Raw genomic sequence first — 23,282 nt, forward strand, 5'->3', positions numbered from 1 at the left:
GGGGGGGGGGGGGGGTCCCACTGCATGGCCAACAGAAGGTTCTCCATATCAACATATCAACTCTGCCCTGGAGAAGCCACTCCTGGTGACTACCAGAGGCGTAGTCAACCTTGGTCAACCTTGACCGATGGAGGCCACACAAGTGTTCTGGAACATCAGTCCCTGAGAAGAGGCTTCTCAACACATCAAAAGTGAGTGAGGCTGTAGTGGAGGCTCTTGAAAACACTCCTGGCCACTTTGTAACTGCTACCGCTACTACCAAGAAATTTGTGCCCACGAATGGTCCGGCAAAATCCACATGAACCCTTTGCCAGGGCAATGCAGGCCATTCCCAGGGATGGAGAGGCACTACTCTTGGCATCTTCTGGATGTGTTGACATTCCGAACAGTGGGCGGCGAGCTGCTTGATCTGCTGATCAATCCCAGGCCAGCAGACAATGTTTCAAGCCAATGCCTTCATGTTTACTAAAACCTAGATGACCCATATGTAGCTCCTCCAACACTAGTTCTCAGCTTGTATGGTAACAAAACCTTCAAGCCCACATAAGGCAACCCCCATCAAGAGTAAGTTCATCCAGGTGCTGGTAAAAATGTGAGAACTGGATCTCTCCATTTTGGGTGGCCATGTAGACCTGAGACAGTGTGGAGTCTTTTCTGGTTTCTCTTAGGGTCATCCCTACCATAATAGGGTGACTTTTGATTTGCATTAGGGAGAATACATAGAGAAGAATGTCCTGTTCTGTAAATTTTTCAGTTATTTCCCTTTCCAAGGGTAAAAGGGACAATCCATTAACTTTTCAGTGATTTGTTGTCCTCTTGAATTCGATTTTGTAATAGTGCCCTCCAACAAACAAAACCCACCTCTGCATTTGTGCTGTTGCTGTTCATGGAACATCCTTCTCTGGATTGAAAATGGACACCAGAGGCTGATGATCAGTCATGAGGGTAAACTCTCTCCCATGCAAGTACTGGTTCAAACGTTGTACACCCCAAACCAGGCTCAAGACCCCTCTGTCAATCAGTGTGGAACTTTTCTCTGCAGTGCTCAGGGAACACGGCATGTCATGGCTGCATCTACTGCATTATATACAGTGAGGCATCACAGGCAAGCTTCACTGGACAATGTGTATCATCATGTGTGACTACAATGCCTGACATTACCGTCACCTTTTTGAAAGCCATCTCACACTGCTTTGTCCATTGCCTTTTCTTCCTGATCTGTAGTGAGTTCAAGGGGTGGAGCACAGTAGCCAGGTTTGGCAGGAATATGGTATAGTAATTGATAAATCCTAAAAGTGACTGCAACTACGACACATCCTTTGGACTTGGAGAATCTACCGCTGCTTGAATTTTCTCAGCACGCTTCTGTAATCCTTGTGCGTCAATAGTGTGACCACAGTAAGTGATGATTGTTTTAAAGAATTTACACTTGTCACGTTGTGCTCTAAGCCCATTATCTTCTAATTTTTTTTAACACTGTCTTGAGACTTAGGAGATGTTCCTTGTCATCCTCACTGGTAACAATGATGTCATCCAGGTAACAATCTGTGCCTGGGCAGCCTTGCTGCACCTGATCCATAGCTTTCTGCCAGAGTGCAGGTGCTTCTCCAAAAATAAACCTATTTTAGTGATAAAGCCCTTTGTGAGTGTTGATGGTGAGAAACACTTTGGAGTCTTCTTCCATTTCCAGCTGTAGGTGCTTTTTTAATTGAGTGTTTCTCAATGCACTTTTTAAAAACTGAAACTCTCACTGCGCTTCAACAGGTAGATGGTTGTCTCGGTTTCATTTAAAAGGTTCTCATTGCCACAGTTATGCTTTGTTACTCCAAAACATAAAATTGAAAGGAAAACAAAGGCGCTGGGAATGCGAGTCTAACTTGGTATTATGATGTATGCCATGCACGTACTTTTACATATAACCCATAATGAATTACTTAAACAACAAAGAATGCTTAATCATATACACTTACAAGATTACTCAAATATTACTGAAATATTCAATACACAATGGGTGTTACAAGCACTGATGTGCTTGTTATCCAAGAGTACTGTCAAGAAGTAGCTAATAATCTTAACACAATAAATCTTCCCTATGCTATTTATTTCTCCAACAGCTCAATGGGGTGAAAATGGTTTGCTTCTACTTTTGCCTGATGAGTTCTTAAGTAACTGATCTATGTATGATCTGTAGACTTTGACAAAGGTGCAGCTTTATGTGGTGGGAGTTCCTGCATAATTTTCCACTGCTAAATCTTGGTTCCCGACAGAGAAACGTGGCAGAAAAACTTCAAGTACATCCTTCCTTCAGTAAAGGCACCAGATGTGGTCTTACTAATGCCATATATAACTGAAGCATGATCTCCCTACTTTTATATTCAATTCCACAACTAATCAGCAATGACATTTCTGTTATCTTTGCTAATTTCTTGTTCTACTTATATACATGTATTTTGCAAATAATTACCAAATAATTTCCTAGGTAGAATATCCATACAGATATGCTTTTCAGTTCAACTGCCTTTTATGGAAGTGTCTTTAAATTTTTTTTATCATAGATTGCTTTTATACTGGAACATTGTTTGTATACTTGTGTATGAGCCTCTGCTTTTATTGAAAATATTTTCCAGATGTGGAACAGATTGTGATTTCACATTAATTTTTGCAGGCTTTCTTATTTTGTTAGTGTCAATGTCAAGGGCTACAATGTTTCTTGCTAAGGAAGGCAATCAGCACAGTTCTAGGCATATAAATGCTGAATTAAAGATGTTTCTTTTGAAATGAATGAAAATCAGCACATGCGAGAACGCTTTGGTACTGTGATATTTGTAAAATGTGGTTAAATTTTCTAACTATTTTTAAAAAGGTAGGCCAGGTGGACAGCTGCTGTAGGTGTATTTACAGGTGTGTTAAATAGGCAGTCACATCCTCTGAAAACAATAACCCATAACCACTTACATTAAGTTGACATTTGCCACATCGTAAGTACTGAAAGACAGAATAATGTTAAAATATAATAATGATTGTTAATTCATTCTAGGAGGATTGGGGGGGGGGGGCAGGTAAGGTCTGGGCCTGATGTCCCGCTCACCCGGGGAAGTGCACTTGCAATACATGGCCTCTCCGTTCCCGGTGTAGTGATCGCCGTGTGGTCACTGTCTGGCTTGCTAGGCAGGAGGCCACTGCAAATGGCCTCTCCTACACTACTGCACCCATAGCAACACCTTCTCATCGGTGGCCCCCGTTTCCACAGAGCTTGCTACGTCATGGCGCGACCCAGTGTCCAACAGTATAACTGGACGGGTAGGCTGGGCTCATTAGCCTTGGTTGGCAGCCAGCCTAAGAGAAGGATAACTCTGATTCCAAACCCGGGCAGGTGGGGCTCATCAGCCTTGTCAGGCCATTCACCTAGGAGAAGGACACTCCGATGTAACTCCTACGACCCGGGGACCTCGTTGTCACCATCCCAGCTTGCTAGGGTATGGCAGATGAACCCCGGGTGTAGGGGGGGGGGGTACCAGTACCGTGCATGCTTGATTCCACCTAAAAAAAAGCATTGCGCAGGCTGAAGGACACACCCACGCCTATGACCACGCAGACGTGGGCAGCCCCCTTCCTAAATCTTCGTTCGTGAAGCCAAGCCAAGAAAAGGAGGGAGGTGGGGGGGGGGTCCCCCATGAATTACAAAAGCTTGATGCATCAGTTCCAGTTACTCCAGTACCATCAAATCCAACACCAGCAAAGCAACTTGCATTTATATAATGCAGTAAAGATTCATGAGATGCCTCAACAAGAACTATCAGCCAAAAAGTAAGACCAAGTTACATAATAAGAATAATGACAGGAGGCCAAAAGCTGGACCCTTTTGGACCCCTAGCTGTTATCCCACAGGAGTTAAAGGAAGAAAGGAGGCAGAAAGGTGAAGGTTTATGGAAAGAGTTCCTGAAGCTACCCACCACACTATTGTTTAATTACAATGATGATTCTGTTTAGCTATGACAGAAATATTCACCTCTGACAGTCTGAATAAAAATACTTAATAAATTATCCATAAGATTATTACCAACACAAAACATGGATAAAAGAAATGTCCCCTCTATTGCCAGGAAACTCAAATGTCTCTATTTTCCTGCAACATACAAGTGCTTTGTAATAGTATTTTCTATATATCAAAAAAGTTACCTCTCTGTAGTGGCCTTAAATCCAGTTCTTTCAAGCTCCTCTCCAACCTCTAGATGTATTTAAATTGCAGTTAGTGCTTTATAAACTGTTTTCCTCCTCTACTCAGAGTTGTTTAGTCAGCTTTAAGCACATGAAAGACAATTGAACATTAACAAGTGGTGCTTATTGACTTGGTCTTGCATTCAGTGCATCTAAACAAGCAGAGTGGTGCTACAAATGGCAATTCTGAAACTTTATTTTAATGTAAATAACATTGAGTATTTTAGAAAGACATGGCTTTCCCTATTTTGTACAGCTATAAAAATATGTAGGATTCCACCACTGTATCAGTGGTAGGGTAATTATTGAAGAAGATTTTTAGAGATAGAATCTACTCACATTTGATTTATTTGGGACAGGCAGCTTGGCTTCGAGGCACGGCTTACAATGAAATGCATTCTTTGAGTCAAACATGAAGCTCATTTATGAGGATAGGACAATGGATGTTGTGTAAAGCTTTTGACAAGGCCCCTCATGGTAGGCTGATCCAGAAGATTACAGCACATGGTATGTAGGGAGACTTGGTAGACAGGATTCAAATTGACTTGGCCATTAACGGCTGCTTTTAGTGATAGAAGGGCATTATTCCTTACTTCAGAACTATACTTTTTTTAGGAGTTTGAACAGATTTGGTATGTCCACAAATACACACAAAAACTTCTACAGATGTACCCATGGAGAGCATTCCAACAGACTGTATCACTGTCTGGTATGGGGTGGGGCTACTGCACAGGACCTAAAGAAGCTGCAGAGGGTTGTAAATTTACTAGCCTACAAATTACCCAGGACATCTTCAAGGAGCGGTGTCTCAGAAAGACAGCATCCATTATTAAGGACCCCCAGCACACAGGGCATGCACTTTTCTTACTGTTACCATCAGGGAGGATATACAGAAGCCTGAAGGCGCACACTCAATGATTCAAGAACAGCTTCTTCCCCCTCTGCCATCCGATTCCTAAATGGACATTGAACCTGTGAATATTGCCTCACTTTTTAAATATACAATTATTTCTGTTTTTTGCACAATTTTAAACTATTCAATATAAGTATACTATAAATTTATTTATTTATTTTTACATTATTTTTTCTTCTTCTATTATTATGTATTGCATTGCACTGCTGTTGCTAAGTTAACAAATTTCACGACAGATGCCGGTGATAATAAACCTGATTCTGATTATATGCATTCTGAACTGAAGGTCTATAATCAGCAGTGTTCCACACAAAAATTGCCAGAGTTGTGGACATTGAGGAAGGCTGTCAAAAGATTCAGTGGGATATAAGTAGATCAATCAGCAATGTGGCCAGAGAAATGGCAGGTAGAATTTAATCCAGACGATTGCTTCAGGAGGCCATGTGTAGCAAGAAGCAAGAAGAAAGTGGCTAGTACCAAAGGGACATTGATGTACAAAGGGGTCCTTTGCTCCTTGAATAGACAAGGTGGTATAGGAGGTGTATGGCAAACCTACCTTCGTAAATCACCCTAACTATAAAAGGTTAGGAAGCCATTTAGCAGCTGTTTAAGACATTAGTTCGACCACTTTTAGAGTACCATATGGAGTTCTGATCGTTGCTTTACATTAAGGATGTAGAGGCTTTGAAGAGGATGCATCAGGATGTTACATGCATTTGGGATTAAAGCTACAAGGAATGTTAGGGCAAACTTAAGATTTTTTTCCTTGGAAGTACGGATGATGAGGGAAGACCTCATAGAAGTTTATAGAAGTACGAGAGGCACAGGTACGAGCGGCTTTTTCCCCAAGGCAAAAATATCATCATTAAGGGGGCATGGATTTAAGGTGAGGGGCAAAGTTGAAAGGAGATTTATGGAACCTAGACTTTAGGAGGGGGTCAATGGGCACAAGTGATTGAGAAACTGATCACCCTATTTCTAAATCATGATTAATTCCTCAAGATGAAAGATGACTGAACTAACCTTGGATAGCAAATCAACTGATAACCAGATCTGACAGCAGAGCAGATTATATAACATGCAGGGAGTTTCTTAATGACTGGAAGTACAATACAAGAGAATTAGCAACAAAGAGGTGAGGAGAAGATTTTTTTCTGCAGCAGGAGGATTTCTTTTCTTGGACAGGATGTAGAGAAACCTGAAGTTCTACATAACCAGGTTCAAGAGCAGCTACGTCCCTTCAACTGTTTGTTTCTAGAACCTACCTGCACAACCTTAGTCATTACCATGGTATAGTGACTGTATGACCACCTAGCACCACAGTAGACTTTGTGTCTTTTTGTTCTAGTTGTGTTCTTCCTTGCATAATTTATGCCTGATTTGTGTCTTTCTTGTGAATGTGTTTAATGCTGTATGACCATGACGCTGCTACACTCAAGTTTTTCATGGTACTTGTGAAAATGACAATAAACATGATTATTTTGATTTTGAGTGAATATATATAGAATGTGTTGGAAACAGATTCCAAAACAACCTTAAAAGGGGAATTGAACATTATGTTAAGACTATTGATTCCCAGGGAAATTACAGAATGACAGGGGATTATCCACTATGCCACTTACAGGACAGAAGGGCTATGGAGACTGACTGTTTCAGAGAGTCAGCATGGGCAGAATAAGCTGAGGAGCTGTGCTATTCTATAATAATTATATAGTTGTTTTAAACATAGACATATTTTGTTACTTTTTTGATCTTAAGTGGTGGGAACTTAACTTTGCAGTTGCCTGTAACGAGAACGGCACCAACCTTGTCAGCTAGTTTGGAGTGCCGGTGCAGCTTACCTGAGCGATTGTTCGGGGACATCCTGACCGGTGATATGGAAGGTGTGCGTGAAGAAGAGTAGGGTCTCTGCCTGTCCCGCTCTATTGTAGAAGACGAGGCCACAAAATGATACTGTGACCATCCATCCTGCAAAAAAAAATTAGTGTGTTATAATAACAGGTGTGAAGAATTGGACTTCGGATCTCCATTGTCATTATCAAAGGGTAAGAGATTATCCACTGATACAATTAAATAAAATAAAAAGAAATATTAAATATGGGATTAAATGGAGGTCCATCATTCACCAGAGAGGAATTAAATCAATCTTTTCAGCATCAAGTGAGTTAATGTGATTTGAATTCAGATTTCTTATTCAAACTACACGTAGAAAGCTTCATCAGTAATATTGAGAGCAATCATTAGGAGAGGTACAAAAATCAAGGTGAAATATACAAACTTTTTTGGAACTTGATAAGTGCTCAATCATCCTAAGTACTGAATATTTAGGGGAGGAGTGACTTAATATGAAAGGCATAAGTGATCATTATGAATAAAATAGTGATATCTTTAAAAACTGATGCATTCACCCACAGAGTAATGACTGATTTATTCAAGAAGCAAGGTCGAATTTGAAAGTAGCAAGAAAACGGTTGATTGGCATGATTACCAGGCAAAGATCAGGTCAACGTTCTCTGACAGGTTCTCCATAAAGAAAAGCTACTTGCGAGTGATTACAAGGCATTAATGTAACAGCCCAGATGAATTTCAAAATTAACAGAGCAAAATCTAAAATGTTTACAACCACCACATTCAACATGATAAGAGTACACTTCTGTAGTTTGCTTACAGGTAGATGTAGCTTTGTCTGTACTTGGTTATGAGAGGACAAGTGGATAGTCATTCAGTCATTGATAAAATCTTATTAGGAAACGTAGAGCACTAGGCTTGATTCCTAAGGCATGCCAGAACAGGGGTCAGAGGACAAAAATATATTAATTCAAGACACTGGAAATCTTGAGCAACACACATAACTGATGAAGGGTCTTAACCTGAAATGTTGACTGTTAATTCCTTTCCATTGATGCTGCCCGATTTGCTGAGTTCCTCCAGCATTTTGTGTGTGCTGCACAAAAATATAATACTTTTCTTTCACTAAATCTGTTTTTCAGACTAAATCAAAACTCCATATGTTCTCTGGGGAGGATTTAAAATGAGAGGAGGGGAATTTGGCCTGGTGTCGTACCTATAATTATCCCACTTCATCAACTGATATTATTACATCACCAGACTGGAAAATCCAACTGCGCCCAAACTGGTGGCTAAAGCTTTTTTATGACCATTGGCCATAAGGCATTTTGGGATTTTCCAAGGTAAGAAAAATGCTACTTTCGTTCAAGTCCATTCTTTCATTGTGGGCTGAGGGCTCTATGAGGCACTCTAGTGTGTCTTCCTACAGTCAGCTCATATGCACCCTAAGGTGACAGGAGAAGGAGTGCAAGGATAGTGGGTGTGGCCAAGGATGAATCTTCAGCTGCCTGTGACTGCTCCACTCAGTTTGGAAGAAAAAATTCCCACACTGCTGATTCTATACAGTTAAACATATTGGAGTCCCCAAACCAGAATGATGGGTATGTTGTCTAACAGTTCACCTCTGTAGCTACCAATCCGAACCTTCAAGAGGTAAGAATGAACAGGAGGTCACTGAACCCTTTGAAACACATACAAAATGCCGTAGGAACTCGCTGAATGCTTTGAATTGGCCTCATAATTCTATATTCCCTGACCACCCAGAAACTGGTTGAGCCTCCTGAGCATCTTGGTTAGTGAATCCATCAACCTCCAGGTGAAGAAGACTCTTCTTGTTGTCATGTCACATTTCACTCACTTAAAACAAGCTTCTACGGATCTATAAAATAAATTAGCTTAGCAGTTAGAATCTGTTACAAAGTCACTGGTCTGTGTCTTGGATTAAATTGTGCATCAACAATCTGCTGGTCAGTATCACAGGGCTGTTCTTGCATGCCACAGGACCTAAAAACCTTAAAAACTGCAGAGTGGCGCAAGAGGGTCAGGCAGCTTTGAATCTGGTGCTGTCATCATATTCATTTGAGCAAGGTTTAAACTCCAGGAACCCTTCCTATAAAATCAGCGGACAAAACCACCAAACCGAGCTTCTGGGAAGGTTTCATCTCCACTGGCCTCACTCTAACTACAGTGTAAAACGTCCTGTCACAATAGGACACACATCATTATCAGTTACCTCAGAACAACACCTATTTTCTCTTTTTTTTGCTGGACATGCTATCTAAAGTGGAATTTTCTTTATTTCTCCATGTTGATACAAGCACATCTCTTCAAAAGGGTCAGCCGGTGATTTATGTGAAATTGAAATGGCAAGGCAAGACATCAGTATCGGAAGGCGCAGGGTAAATGTGCTGCTGAGATCTTACTGTTGTCAGATTCTGATTTAAGTGTTGCACATCCACATGTTACTGATGACTGTGATAAAACCCTTTCTTGCCAAATGCTTTCTACCTGCTGAGCAGTTTAATGTTTCAATTTGTCCCACTAGTATGTACTATATTCTTCATTTTATTTTTCACTTCAGCTGACGACCAGTGAAACCTTATTTTTACATGAGTCACATGATCATGGATTCAGGTTCCAGATTGGTGAGGTGGCACCCCACTGGAATACTGAGGGGTGCTTCACTGTCACAGTTGCTACTTTTTGGTGACACATACAGGAGCTTAATGTTGATTGTTTTCGGAGGGGCATGTTAGATGCACACTTAGGTAAGACCTATGTGCATCTGCACACATGCTTAACCTGATGAACATTTACTGGGGGAGAGAGTGCTCCGGATCAATGCCCCACCTGTCCTCTCAGGTGGATGAATATGCCAGATGAAGCACAGGGACTTCGCCCAACCTCTTTGCTCAATATTAATCTCAATTAGTTGATCATATGGCTATTCACCTCATTACTATTTGCAGGGCCTTGCCTTAGCAGCTGTAATTCCCTCCAATACAACATTGGCTAGACTTGGAAAGTACTTCATTGGCCGTGAACACTCTGGCACTTCCCAAAATAAAACACCGTGGATTTGTGTGCTTTCCGCACTGTCAGCTTTCCCACCTTTGGCAGAATAAGCAAAGGGAAAAATGTGACATCTTCCTTTTCAACTTTGTAATCCATAATGAAAGAGCAAGCACCAGAAACATTCAGCAAGTCAGACCGCACCTGAGGAAATCTGAATCGTTTAGGTGGTGTTCCAATCGAAGGCCTTCATTGTGAATTAATAACTGGTTTCTCTCCTCACCAGTACTGCCTGATCTGCTGAGCATCTCCAGCACTTTTTAATTCACACTTTGGCAAGTGTTTGCTTTTGTATTGAATGTGGTAGAGCAGGAATTGTTACATTTCCAAATCCTTGATGCTTTCTGTTCCTTCATTAATTATATCAGGTAGTCAGGTCATTGTGAATGAAGTTTACTGCAGGTCTAGTGCTCTTGATGTTTATCAAGTGGTTTTGGATAGGGAGATGCCATAATCGATAAAAGAGTAGGACTCTGTTGGGAATGGAGAGAGTGTTATGACATTAATGGTAGGGCCTCACAGTATCTGCAACTTGTAACGCACCCATCTGGAGGACGTGGCTGGAAATGGGGAGCATAAGGTGAGAGAACATTGTGGATTGGGAGTGTAGGGTAATGAAACTGGTGGAAGCACACATAATTCACAACCACCAAAACTGGGCTGGGGTTCATTGTAAAAGGCTGGTCTGACATGATGAGGTAATTATGTAAAGGACTTTTTCTGTGCTTTTTGTTCAGATTTTTGGTGTTCAATAAATGAGTTGCTAGGGCTTTTTCTAAACACAAAACACCTCTGCCATTTTATTTGTGAAAACCTATAGGAGTCCAGGGAGCAGGTGAACTGGAGGGAGGCTGGTGATTTCTCAACAGCAATGAGCCAGGTTAAAGATAAAGATTAGCTTTATTTGTACAGTGAAATTGCCTCAATGACCAACACATTCCAATGATGTGCTGGAAGAAGTCTGCAAGTACTGCTGCACATGCCCATAACTTACTATTCCTAACCCATGCATCTTTGTAACGTAAGAGGAAACTGGAGCACCTGGAGGAATTCCAAGCAGTCAGGAGGGCATACAAGCTCCTTACAGACTGCCACAGGAATTGCAGACCTAGGTTACTGGGGCTGTAAAGTGCTGCAGTAAATGTTAAGCTACAGCGTTGCTCTGGCTATCTCATCGTTACCATATTGCTTTCTGAGGGAACTTCCTTTGTACAAATTTATGACAAAACACATTAGGATCACTTCAGGTTTTGAAAGCTTCAACAAAACTCAAATCTTCCATACATTGGCTGACACAAACTCAGCAGAGATAACTAAGAAAATAGCTTAAAAGATCTGCAATGACTCTTTTGATTGGTTATCCTTCTTCCCACAAAACCTAGAATTCTCTTCACAAAATCGTCTCTTTAACTGATGGGTATTCCTTGCTCAAATAAATAACGGCTAGTTTAGCAAGTTGACACTTTTTTATGAAGACAAAAAATACTACAGATGTTGGAATTTAGAACAAAAACAGACTGCTCAAAGAACTCACTGGCTAAAGTAGCACCTGAGGAGGTAAGAACTGTTAAGTTGATGTTATGGATTGAAATTTGATCAGTTAGAACCTGTAGTACTGGATGTTTCCACCAGATGGCGGAAAGAGTCTTTACAGCAAGACATTGCGTGACTGCCCCACAGGAGAGGATCAACGAGGACTGAAACATGTTTAATGAATACCAGGAGCTTTGCTACACGATTTCAGATTCCAGATTGTTGTGAATATCATAACTATTTAAAATATTTACTTTAGCAAAATGGGATTTTAAATGAGAAACCTTAATGTGAGCAAACACTCAGAATCATATTCCCTGGCCCTTTGGCTATACTCGTCGGAGGTGAGGTTGCTGGCTAGGCTAGAATTACTGCTCATCCTAATTAATGCCCTGGAATTGAAGAGTTTGCATCCAGTCAATTACATTGCTAAGGTATGGAGTCAAATGTACTCCAGGGAATGTCAGCAAACTATCATGTCCAGAGACCGCAGTCAAGTCATGGTCAGAAACTATCATGCCTGGAGATCAAAACAACAGGGTTAGCAGTAGAGCTCAGGGCATCGGGGTTTGGTGATTAATTCGGACCTCATCGGTAATGAGTCCGTACGTCTTTTCTGTGGAAAGTGTGGGTTTTCTCTTACAGTCTAAAGACGTACTGGTTAGTAGGTCAATTGGTCATTGTAACTTGTCCCACCATTGGCCTAAGGTTAAATTGGGGGTTGTTGGACAGTGCAGCTCAAAGGGCCTGAAGGACCTATTCCACGCTGTATTTCAATAAAATCATTATAAATAAATAAAAGTGAGCCTTTTCTTTCATATTCCATACTTTTCATAACACACAGGGAGCCTTTACTAGCTCTGACAGCAAATCTTTTTTCTCATCCTCTTTTTTTCACCATAACCCCATTCCCCCCGACACAACTCAATATAATTCTTCCACCACCATCTACCCCTGTGGCAACTTACGGTATTGGTTCAAGCCACCAATCAGCATGTTTAGAATGTGGGAGGAAACCAGAACATCTGGCAGAGACCCATGCATTCACAGTGATAAATGGAAACTCAAAAGTTCTGCAACTAAGGTCAACACTAAATCCAGGATTCTGGAGTTACAAGTCTTGTACCACTGTGCAATAAGTGGGCTTTTACTGCTTGCTACCTTTGTGATATCACATTTTCATTCTAGATATTTTCAATGGTGAACTTATATTTCCAATCTGCAGCTGTAAGATTTACGATCACATTTCCAGACTTCTGGATACAAACAGAGGAGTTCCCTTTCCATGCTGCTGTCTCCTAGCTTTTTCAGCCCTTATCTGTGTTAGGAGCAGATTCTTACTGCATGACCAGACAATGACAGGTATGTGGCCCATAGATGATAGTTGAGAACCTGTAAGACCATAAGACACAGGAGAAGAATCAGGCCATTCTGCCCATCGAGTCTGCTCTGACATTTGATCACAACAGATTTGTCAATCCTATTCTCCTGCTTTCTCCCCATAAGCTTTGAGCCCTTAATCAAGAACCTGTCAACCACTGTTTTAAATATACTAAATGACTTGACCTCCAGAGCCACCTCTGAGAATGAATTCCACAGATTCCCCATCCTCTGGCTAAAGAAATGCCCTCTGTTTTAAACAGAACACTGTTCTATTCTAAGGATGTGTCCTCTGGTCCTAGACTCTCCCACTATTGGAAAAATCCTCTCCATGTCCATTCTGTCTAGGATTTTCAATATGCGATAGGTTTTAATGAGTTCCCTCCCCCTCCTTCCCTCTAAACTCCAGCACGTACAGGCCAGAGCCATCAAGCACGCCACATACTGCACACTAACTCTTTCATTCCTGGGATTAAAGTTGGCAGAAACTCATGCTGGTCCGAGAGTTTCTATGAATTGAATGGGGTGAGCCAAACAAAAGTGACCAGGGAGACTGCATGCTTCGCAAGATCATTCTTAACATTTCATTCTGGCAGCAGGTTTGCACCTGATTGAATCAACATCCACTGACAAATGATCAAGGTGCTTTTCAGGCAATGTGCTAGCACACCCATTGATGGATTGGAGAACAGTGTATTCAAAGATTGAGACCTCAGACCTGGGACAATACTCCAAATTCACAGGGCAGCAGTGATTACTGCTCTCCTACATGCTTCTGAAGTCTGGACCATCCACACCTCAGGCCAATGGAAAAATACAAGGCCCTCTCCACAAAATTCTCCAAATTTACTGGGTGGACAAGCACCCCAGTGTCAGGGCCCTCTATCAAGCCAATATCTCCAGCTCCGATGATCTAATTGCACTCCGATGACTCCAGTGGGCAGGCTCTGCCATTTTACCACTTGAAACTAATGACCCCTTGCATGCAGTCTTTTCCTAGCTTTAGACAGCCAAACAGAAGAAAGTTTCCAAAATGTTTTTAAGGCTTTGACAACAAAATGGAGCATCACCACTGTCTGCTGAAAATCTACAGCCCATGGCTGCTCAGTGGAGAAGCAGACAGGATCGGGTTGAGAACCTCAGTGAATTGGGAGGTCACAGATGTCCTGCATGAGTTTGTAGGAGCACACCACCTCACAAAGTACCCACCCACCACCCCATCAGGGACTGCCCGCCCCAACTCCAGAAATGTCTGCATTGGCCACACTGGCCTCATTGGCCGGCTCAGATCTGGAAGCAGGCGTGATCTCAGGGCACTGCCTAAGGAAAAGAACAAGAGGCTCTGCAGTGTCAGGAAGTCTACTCTTCTACCAGGTTTAAGGATGGATCTCAACACAGGAGGGACAGGTAGTGTATTGGGGGAGAGGATCAGCATCTTAGACACCAGAAAAAGGATTCGTGAGAAGCTAATAGTTCTCCAGATTTGGCAATCCCTGAATTAATTTCAGGCTTTCCCACCCTACCTCTTCCAGGAATGTTCCATACTTTTGGATAGAGAGAAAGTTTGAACCTCCTCAGGTGAAGATTTAATGAATAGTTTCTGACTTTACCCATTGCCCATGCAGAAAAAAGATTTAATGTGTGAAACTGCACTCGGAATATTCAGCCAAGCATGCCTCCACACCTTTCACCCTCAGCTAACACTCACCATACAAATCAAATTATATACTGCTCAGTTTCCATGGTTTGAACCATGTCTAATGACATCCTTGTGTCACACATCTGCACAAGGCTATGAAACAGCTTTTTCTCCCACTGAAATTCTGCAGCACGAGGGTACAAGTCTATTTCACTGAAACCATTCAATCCTCATGGTGAAATAAGAGGAGGATAAGCCAAATGTAGCATTTGTTTTATTAGGAGTCAGAGGACTTACAGAATCACATTCAGCTGAATTTCAACACCTAACAATTAGTACACTTGGAAAAGAACAATATTAGAATTCAAAACATCTGTAGAAGGAACCCAACTTATTCGATCACACACATTTCCAAGGAGGAACAAGTGGGTCATATAAATATTATACGAGACACCATCTTTTCAGTTTGACTGTGTTTCGAATTTACATCTACATTGTCCAGTACCAGAGGGCATGGATTCCAGTACCAGAGGGCATGGATTCCAGTACCAGAGGGCATGGATTGAGAACAAGAGGTCAGTTATTTAAAGCAGAGTTGAGGAAGGGCTTCTTCTCCCAGAGAGTTGTGGAGGTGTGGAATGCACTGCCTCGGAAGACGGTGGAGGCCAATTCTCTGGATGCTTTCAAGAAGGAGCTGGATAGATATCTGATGGATAGGGGAATCAAGGGATATGGGGACAAGGCAGGGACTGGGTATTGATGGTGAATGATCAGCCATGATCTCAGAATGGCGGTGCAGACTCGAGGGGCCGAATGGTCTACTTCTGCACCTATTGTCTATTGTTTTCCAGACCTCAGAAACTCACCAGGTGAAGTGAGGTGACAAGGGCTGAATGTGTTGGACCAACTGGTCGTGGGCTAGGATTGCAGAAGTGTTTACCGCAGGCCGAACGAGGTAGTTAGAAATCCTGCCCCTCTAGTTACCTGGTCCCCTCACCGTGAACACCAAACATACCTCACCCCCGCCCTTCGATTCGTGCCCCCTCAACACAATCTGACTACCCTGACCACCATCTCAACTATTTCCCCACCTCCATGCTCAGGAACCTTCTCACCAACTGCAGTACAGGACACGCCCGTCACCTCTCCCCTACCAGACCTACCTGTTCTCCTTGGCTGGGGCCTTGTGCAGTTGGCTTCCCTCCTGATGGACCTCCATCTTGCCAATTAGACTGCCATGTGAAAAGCCATCAGAAAGAAAAATAAAAAGGTCCTGCAGTTAAAAAAAAAAGCAGGAAGAACAGGAAACCCATTCTGTTGGGTTTGCCAACATGAAAACAGCATCCCACTGTGGATTAACTCTGCAGGCTAGAACTCAGGCCCGAGTACTTGCTGTTTCATTTCCTTGATTCATTATCCTTTTTTTATGAGTCTGTTATCAGCATTTACATGCCTGAGCCAGTGGGTTCAAATCCCACTAAAATAAGTAACTCAGTCTGAAATTACATGAGCACTATGCTGCTCGAAGTCTATCTCTCCAACAGATATTAAACTCAACCAATCTCACAGGCAATGTAGAAGAGCTCATGGAAATATTAAGTCATGAATGTAACTATTGTGAATGGGGTAAAGAGGGGATGATCCTTGCTCAGTCTAGTATATCTTCACCCTGCAGGTAACCCGCGTGCCATACTGGGTATACCAAGAGGGAAATACAAGCCATAGTGGGCACCATGAGCTTATAGAGGGAAGATGTGATGAAGTCACACTGTACGCACAGGATGACTCAGTAAATGGATTTACTTAATGAAGCATGGAGAGTTCAACGCCAGAACATGAAGGAAGATGGAGCTTAAAGTGGGACAACAGATGCATTAGCAACAGAAGCGGTATTGTATGAAGAAGAATGAGCCAATGGACAGAGAGGACAGAGAAAAGGAAAGCATTGGAAGGAACAGCACTGAGAAGATGCACACATTGTTATCATTGCTGGCAGAGGAAACACTGCTAATCACTCTTTCCTCTGCCAAAAATGTTCCAGAGTAAGTCAACATTTTATCTTGACTTTCCAAGGTACCTACTAATAACTTAAATATCGAAAAGGTTTCATGTGCGCTCCATGCGTCCCGATAGAATGGCCCACCGTGCCTGCGCTGTTTCTGAAGCAGCAACCCGGTCTGTTTTCACCTTGCCACACTCAGCCCTGAACCCTACAGCTCGTGACTCTTCAAGGACACATGCAAATGTTGAAAATGTGATGGGATTTTTTACCTCTGCCACCTTTCAGGTAGTGAGTTCTAGAACCCTACCATCTTTTGGGAGAAAAGTCTTTTCATGAGGACGAATGAATTTAATTCTACTGTATATTTCCACTGCTAAGGAAAATACTTAGCACATCTTAATTTGATACACCTCAAGTGAGTCTTCCCTCAGCCTCCTCAATTTAAATGAAAATACTCCCAACTCATCTAATCCCTCCTCAATTTTGTTTTCTTGGCAAAGTCATTTGAACTCTCTTGTCTTATCTTTCCTGTAACGTAACCAGACCTATGCATGGTACTTTTCCCTAATTATGCTAAATTAAACAGAGTTATAATCACTAGTACAAAAAATACTCTCCCACTGGTTGTTGGATTAAGTTTGGAGCCCTCTTTGAATCCAAACTCTTGGAGGAAAATATTAACCCTTGAGTGTGGGTGGGATTTCAGCAGGCAATCCAACAAACTCCAGGAAAAGACTCTAGTAGGCATGGGGAGAGATGAATATGTCAGCAGGTCAGAAATTATAAACAACACTGCTGAACATGCAGATTAAACCTGAGTTCTTCAGGCTGTGATCAGAAATCCCAGGAAAGATGGGCTGATGAATTAAATTTACGCAACACTCATTAAGAGCAAGTACAACAGCAGCTTGTGATTCTATCACCGGGTGTATGGACTTCCAAAGTTTCCTAGAGTTAGCCAGGAGACCCTAGGTGTGGTCAAGGGTTGAGCTGTGGACAGAAATGATGCAGTTTCACGGCTGAATGTTTCTGTGAACGTATTTCTTCACAGGACCTGTAATGCTTCTCAACAACTTCCAGAGTTGGCATTAGAATATGACCCAGTTTTGTAAACTCTGAGACAGGTTTTATCCTGGCCACTTACTTGCAGCCACAGCAGAGGAGGATAATACTGCAGGTAGTACTCGAGGAGCTGGCACTCCCCCTCATCGGTAAAGGTGAGTCACCGTTTAAAAGCCCAATCATTTGCCTTCTGGATCCCTACTGAACATAGAGTATCTGCACATCAGGCAAGGCAGATTCTCAGACTGACTGACATCTCACAAGGAGTGGGGATTGTTTCATCATTATCACTGTATATCTTACAGGAAAGGTTAAGACATTGTGCGAGAATAAAAACTGGATGATGTAAGGGATTATAATAATAAAAACAACAACGAGATACTCGTCTGGTCAAGCAGCGACTGTGAAGCAAAGTTAATATTTCAGCTCAATAATATATTCTCAAAAATAAATCTTAATGACCATGTTCCACATGATTAGATTTCATTGACTGTAGACAAATGTAATGCAGATAGATGAAACACCTCACTAGTAAAATGAGAGATTCCCACCATACTGAGTTCAATGACCTGCTTTCTGTCATGCAGTTTGCATCAGGGGATACCCCTTTCATAAAGTGCAGGTTGAATCCCAGGATTGCCTAGGTCTCTGCCTCTTTCTACATCCTTTGCTCTCTCCTCCTGATCGGGAGGGAACAGCAAGTGCGTTAAGAGAGATATAATGAGTGTTGAATGAATAGATGGCTTTGTGAGAACAAGGGAGAGGAAAGAACTTACATAACAATGTAATTTTGAATTTCATTGGTAACTCGATGTGAAGAAGTGGGTGGAGGCAGATGGATGGTGTATGTGCAAACAAGTCGGTGAGATGAGTGATGTGTTCTGATGGAGTTAAGAAGGCAGACGGGGACTTTGGGTAACAAGCATATCAAGAGTAGACAGATATGCCACTATAGTATCTTTCATAAAGTGATAAAGTCATCGGACGATAGTAAGCAATGAATCCGAAACAGGGACCACACTCTGCTGCTGTCTTTACAGAAGCCTTTAGGAATAGTTGCAGGCTTCACGAGGAAGAATGGTATCCCAGTAGATACTTACAGCAGCCTATATAACAAAGTCCAGTGAATTTTGGGGTTATTTATTGCATGCTTGCCATTCTCTTTGAGTTCCTTCTCTGCTCTGCTGACAACTCCAGCATCACTTTAATGTACTGCTTGCATTGAATGAAGTTCCAGACATTGCCTTCACATTTGATCAAACAAATCATGTGGGAAACCTCATAAGAATATGGTAACACTGAGGCTGAATTGAATCTGTTCCTACTACAGTAAGCCAAAAACTTTGGATCTTCTCTTTGAAATTGGACACAACACCCTTACTCCAGATCAGAGCTAAAATTTAGTCACTTATCCCAACGTCTGTTACACAGAAACCAAATATTTATCACAGAATGATTTAGATTGAAGCCCATCATATATTCTTAAATCGCTCCTTCTTCATCATCATTTTAATAAAGGGTAGGAGGATTTGAATTTGAAATATGCTTCAGCAAACATTTTATAGAAACTTAGACAAATTCTCTGATCTGGTGATCCTCCTGCATTCTCTCTATGGCCTAACATCTTTTCTGAAGCGAGGCATAAGAACCTGTCAGAACATTCCAATGGCAGACTTAATTATTCTTTCTGGCTTCACTTTCATTTATTTAATTTGCACAGGAGTCTTATTTCTAAAACCTAGGATTACGTAGTGCTGTTTGTTTTGTTTTGGTGCCAAAATGCCTCAGATTTTATAGGTTTGTACATCTCAGTCTCTCTGCTCCTCCACTTCGTTACAATTTGTGCATGATCTCCCCAGGTTACTCTGGGGTTCCATTTTCTTGAATTGTTCATAACCCAGACAGCTTGCAAGTTGGAAATGTGGCCATTAACAAGTTCCCACCTGGCGGTAGAGGCCAGCTCACACGCAGTGGCTGGCAAATCCAACCCGCCAGTCTTGCAGACGTGAATGGACTGCACAGAGGTTGAGCATTTGTAAGCTGCAGGAGACCTGTGTATTTCAGCTCCTCACTCTTTCTCCTAGAATTCAGCATCTCACACTTCTCCAAATTGCAACAATGTTGACATGTTAACAAAGCTGCGAACGATGTGAATGTAAAGTCCCAGTATTCCCCTTCCTATCTATGCGCCAAGGGTTGGTTTGTAAACCAATCTGCCTTTGACTGCAAGAAATTGCAGACATGTGATACAACTCAAAGCATCATGGGAGCCAGCCTCCCCTCCACTGACTCTATTTATTCTTCCCGCTGCCTTGGTAAAGCAGCCAACATAATCAAAGATCTTGAATGTCTTGGACATTCTCTCTCTGCCCACCCCCTCCCAACCCCAATAGGGCAGAAGTTGCAAAAACCTGAAAGCAAACACGACCAGGCTCAGGAAGAGCTTCATTATATTGCAGACATTGCACTCATGTGGAAACATGCAATCTCCCGAGAGAAGTAAACAGCCAGATAAACATTCAAAAAGATTAATGGGGTGTAAGGAGCCATTGGATATAAAGCATTCAGGATGCTCTGAATTGCTAATATGAGCTTTATTAAAATGACTTCTTGTTTTTTACCAAAACCTATTGGTCCATTCAACAGGAAACTTATGTTTTCCTGAAGTCACAGCAAAGTTTCAAAATCTACCACATATCGTGGTTTAGTGTGCTTCTTCACTTAAGCTGATATGTTTGCACATAATGTAAGAATGTAAGAAATAGGAGCAGGAGTAGGTCATCTGGCCTGTCGAGCCTGCTCTGCTGTTCAGTAAGATTGTGGCTGATCTCGGCAGTGGCTCATCTCCACCTACCTGCCTTTTCCCCATAACCCTTCGTTCCCCTGAACATGAATGCTCACAACATGTTAAGAGCAGGCATGAAGAAATGGAGACTGCCTTACCTTCTTGTAAAGACTCCTCAGATCTCGATATTGCCACATGCTGTTCAGGACCTGAGATGCTGCCTTCACCACCTTGGGTGAGTGTCTGTGTGTGAAAGACCACAACTCAGTTTAGATACAAAGGAACAATTGTCATTGATGTCTGAAAATGTCGAGAGGATAAATATTGTGAATGGATGTTGACAGAAATGAAAATACAGTGGATTCCAGTTAATTGGGACATATTGGGATCAGTCCAATTAAGCAACTGCCCCAATTAGTGGAAGTTCCATGGCAATAGTTAAAAAGGCACAAACAAGACAAACTACCATTTAACTGAGTAACAATCTATGTGTTTAAATGAAACACAGGACAAAATAGAACACTACCAAGATTACTACAGTACTAGAAAACTGTGCATTAGTTTCAAACTGTTACCAATGGAGGAATTCATTCAGTGTACGCTGTCATGTTCTTTTGATTGATAGTAAATGAACAAAATCAGGGCAGGCACCTAGTACAGATAACGGACTGCCTTCATACAATGTTTTCTTTGATCGTATTCTCCAAAATCTTTTTTCATTAACATTCAAGATGATTATCCATACCTTCAAATTCTTCATAGTTCCTAACTTGTTGAAGTAGTTAAATTGTTTCATTTTCACACCCAGCTGTCTCCAAGCCTGAATGCTTGGAATCGCAGTGAGCAAAAGAGTTCAAGAGTGTCTAACTGCTTACTTTTTGCCAACTATCAGTGAGAAAAATCACTCCTTTTTAAACACAAAAACATAAGAAATGTGAGCAGGAGTAGGCCAAACTGATGCTATTTAAAAACTGTTTGCTCTAAGCATGGTGTGGTGTTTAAAGTCCACATAAAATGCATGTGACTGATGCAGGTTAGAATCCGTTTGGCAATAGTTTCTTGTCTCAAGTAAGCAGCACAGTGCCCTAAATAAATGAAGGAAATCCTGGCTATTTTTTCAATTAGCCTTTTTCCTGTAAGAGTTTTCCCAAGTTAGTGGCTGCCCCGATTAACAGAATCCACTGTGTAGTGACTCTGATAAAGCATGAAGCTGGTATGAATTTGTCATCTTTACCTTTGTTGTCTCACAAGCTTTTTGCTTCAAATTAAGGGTGAAAGAACAAGTCTGAACAAATAGTTTCTAAAGGTTAATGTAGTGTATGATTGATTTTGCTCAGTAGTCAGAGCAAGAACATACACCCGTTTACTCACTGTGACAAGAAATAAATGCATCGAATCACTCTTCTCCATTATAATAGACGAGAATAAATTTATATTTGGTTGGGAAGAATACCAATGCAGGGCTGACTGTTCTTTCTTGATAATTTGAGGTTTTCAGTGTTGTTATTGAGCACAAGGGTCAGAGGAACAGTGTGCAGCCCGACTCTAGATGAACCAGAGAAGGATAAAACAAACTAAAAGAGAATGTGGTACCAATCATGTGTTTCATTTCAAACCCTGCCCAATGCCATTAGCTCACAGGTATCTGATTGTGTTTGTGATAGCTCCTAATCTTCAGCCAGAGGGCTACTGGTTTCATGAAAGGTACTTTAGTGGCAGAAATCAGGGGCAGTGAGGGAATGTCAGCTGGTGCCACATTGTATAGCGGCGTGGGGAGGAAGCAAACTGGCAGAATAGTTTATTATATATAAATGTGGGGAGTGGTGAGAAAGCTTAATGTAAGAGGGAGTGGAAGAGCTTATCAGCTGGGGGAATGGGGGAGTGAGGGTTGGATTTCCCATGTCAGCCAATTTCACGGTGCAAGTTTAGAAAATTGTCCAAATATCCTGCTATCAGCAGAATCCAAAGCACTGCAATAATCGAAGGAATGCACTTCGATTCTCTAAGAACATGTAGAACAAGTTATAGTAAACCCTTTTGCAACTCTTCCCATTGCAGTGAATGGGAAAGAATTGAGAAATACAACAGAAGACACAGAGAGAAACTGTCCCCATGAAGGAATCAGTGGTACATGTATGTTATGTAGGACTAGATGTTAATATCCCTATATTAATAAGGAGTTTAATCTCCCTTAGATGAAGCTTCAGATTATGAAACAATTCAATAAAATAATGAGGTATAAACCAGATTAGAACCTGAGTGTTAGATGTGAATAATTTGGTCCTATGAAACAGACTGTCCAAGATTTGAGAACAGCAGCTGAAGCCTTCTTTCATGAAAAATAAAATCCATACAGTAATAAACCAGAGCAGAAATGTCAGCCTCAACACATCATAGATTTTAAACTGAAGACACAACTTGGAAGTGTTTCTGTTATCAGTGATTTAAAGTGGATCAATATAAACTATCCTGAAATCAAATTGCAATTGTCAGATCTACAATAAGGCAGCATCAAAATAATGCTTCAGACAAGACAAGGTCCAATCAAATGAATTCATTATGGTTTTACAAGATTGCTTGCTTGAACCAGATGGAACTATTCAGTGTCACGTGTGGTAAAACTGAAGAGTTTTGAGAAGATTAAAAAAGATCTCAACGTGCAGATGGAAGGAAAATCAGGAAATGGTAATAAGTGTCCTCAGATTTGAGGGGCTTGGTGAAAAGAGGGAAGGAAGTAAAGGAGGCAGTGAAGCATTATTATGGTGAATATTGCAGAGCTGGTGAAGGATAAAGAGAAGTAAAATGAAGGGGGGGAGGCGTCATCAACTCT

General features: G+C 41.5%; 1 protein-coding gene across 5 annotated transcripts in view; it reads right to left on the bottom strand.

The window, feature by feature from the left end:
• Window positions 1-23,282, bottom strand: part of LOC132378460 (catenin delta-2-like) — a 1,187,639-nt gene that overhangs the window by 23,027 nt on the left and 1,141,330 nt on the right. For all 5 annotated transcript variants that reach the window (XM_059945388.1, XM_059945390.1, XM_059945393.1 and 2 more), the window contains 3 exons: window positions 20,611-20,695; window positions 15,767-15,835; window positions 6,973-7,099 (listed from right to left, as the gene is read on the bottom strand). In XM_059945388.1, the coding sequence (XP_059801371.1) occupies window positions 6,973-7,099; window positions 15,767-15,835; window positions 20,611-20,695 (281 nt within the window). The remainder of the gene's footprint in view (window positions 1-6,972; window positions 7,100-15,766; window positions 15,836-20,610; window positions 20,696-23,282) is intronic.

Source organism: Hypanus sabinus, chromosome 20 (genome assembly GCF_030144855.1).
Source record: "Hypanus sabinus isolate sHypSab1 chromosome 20, sHypSab1.hap1, whole genome shotgun sequence".
NCBI lineage: Eukaryota > Metazoa > Chordata > Chondrichthyes > Myliobatiformes > Dasyatidae > Hypanus > Hypanus sabinus.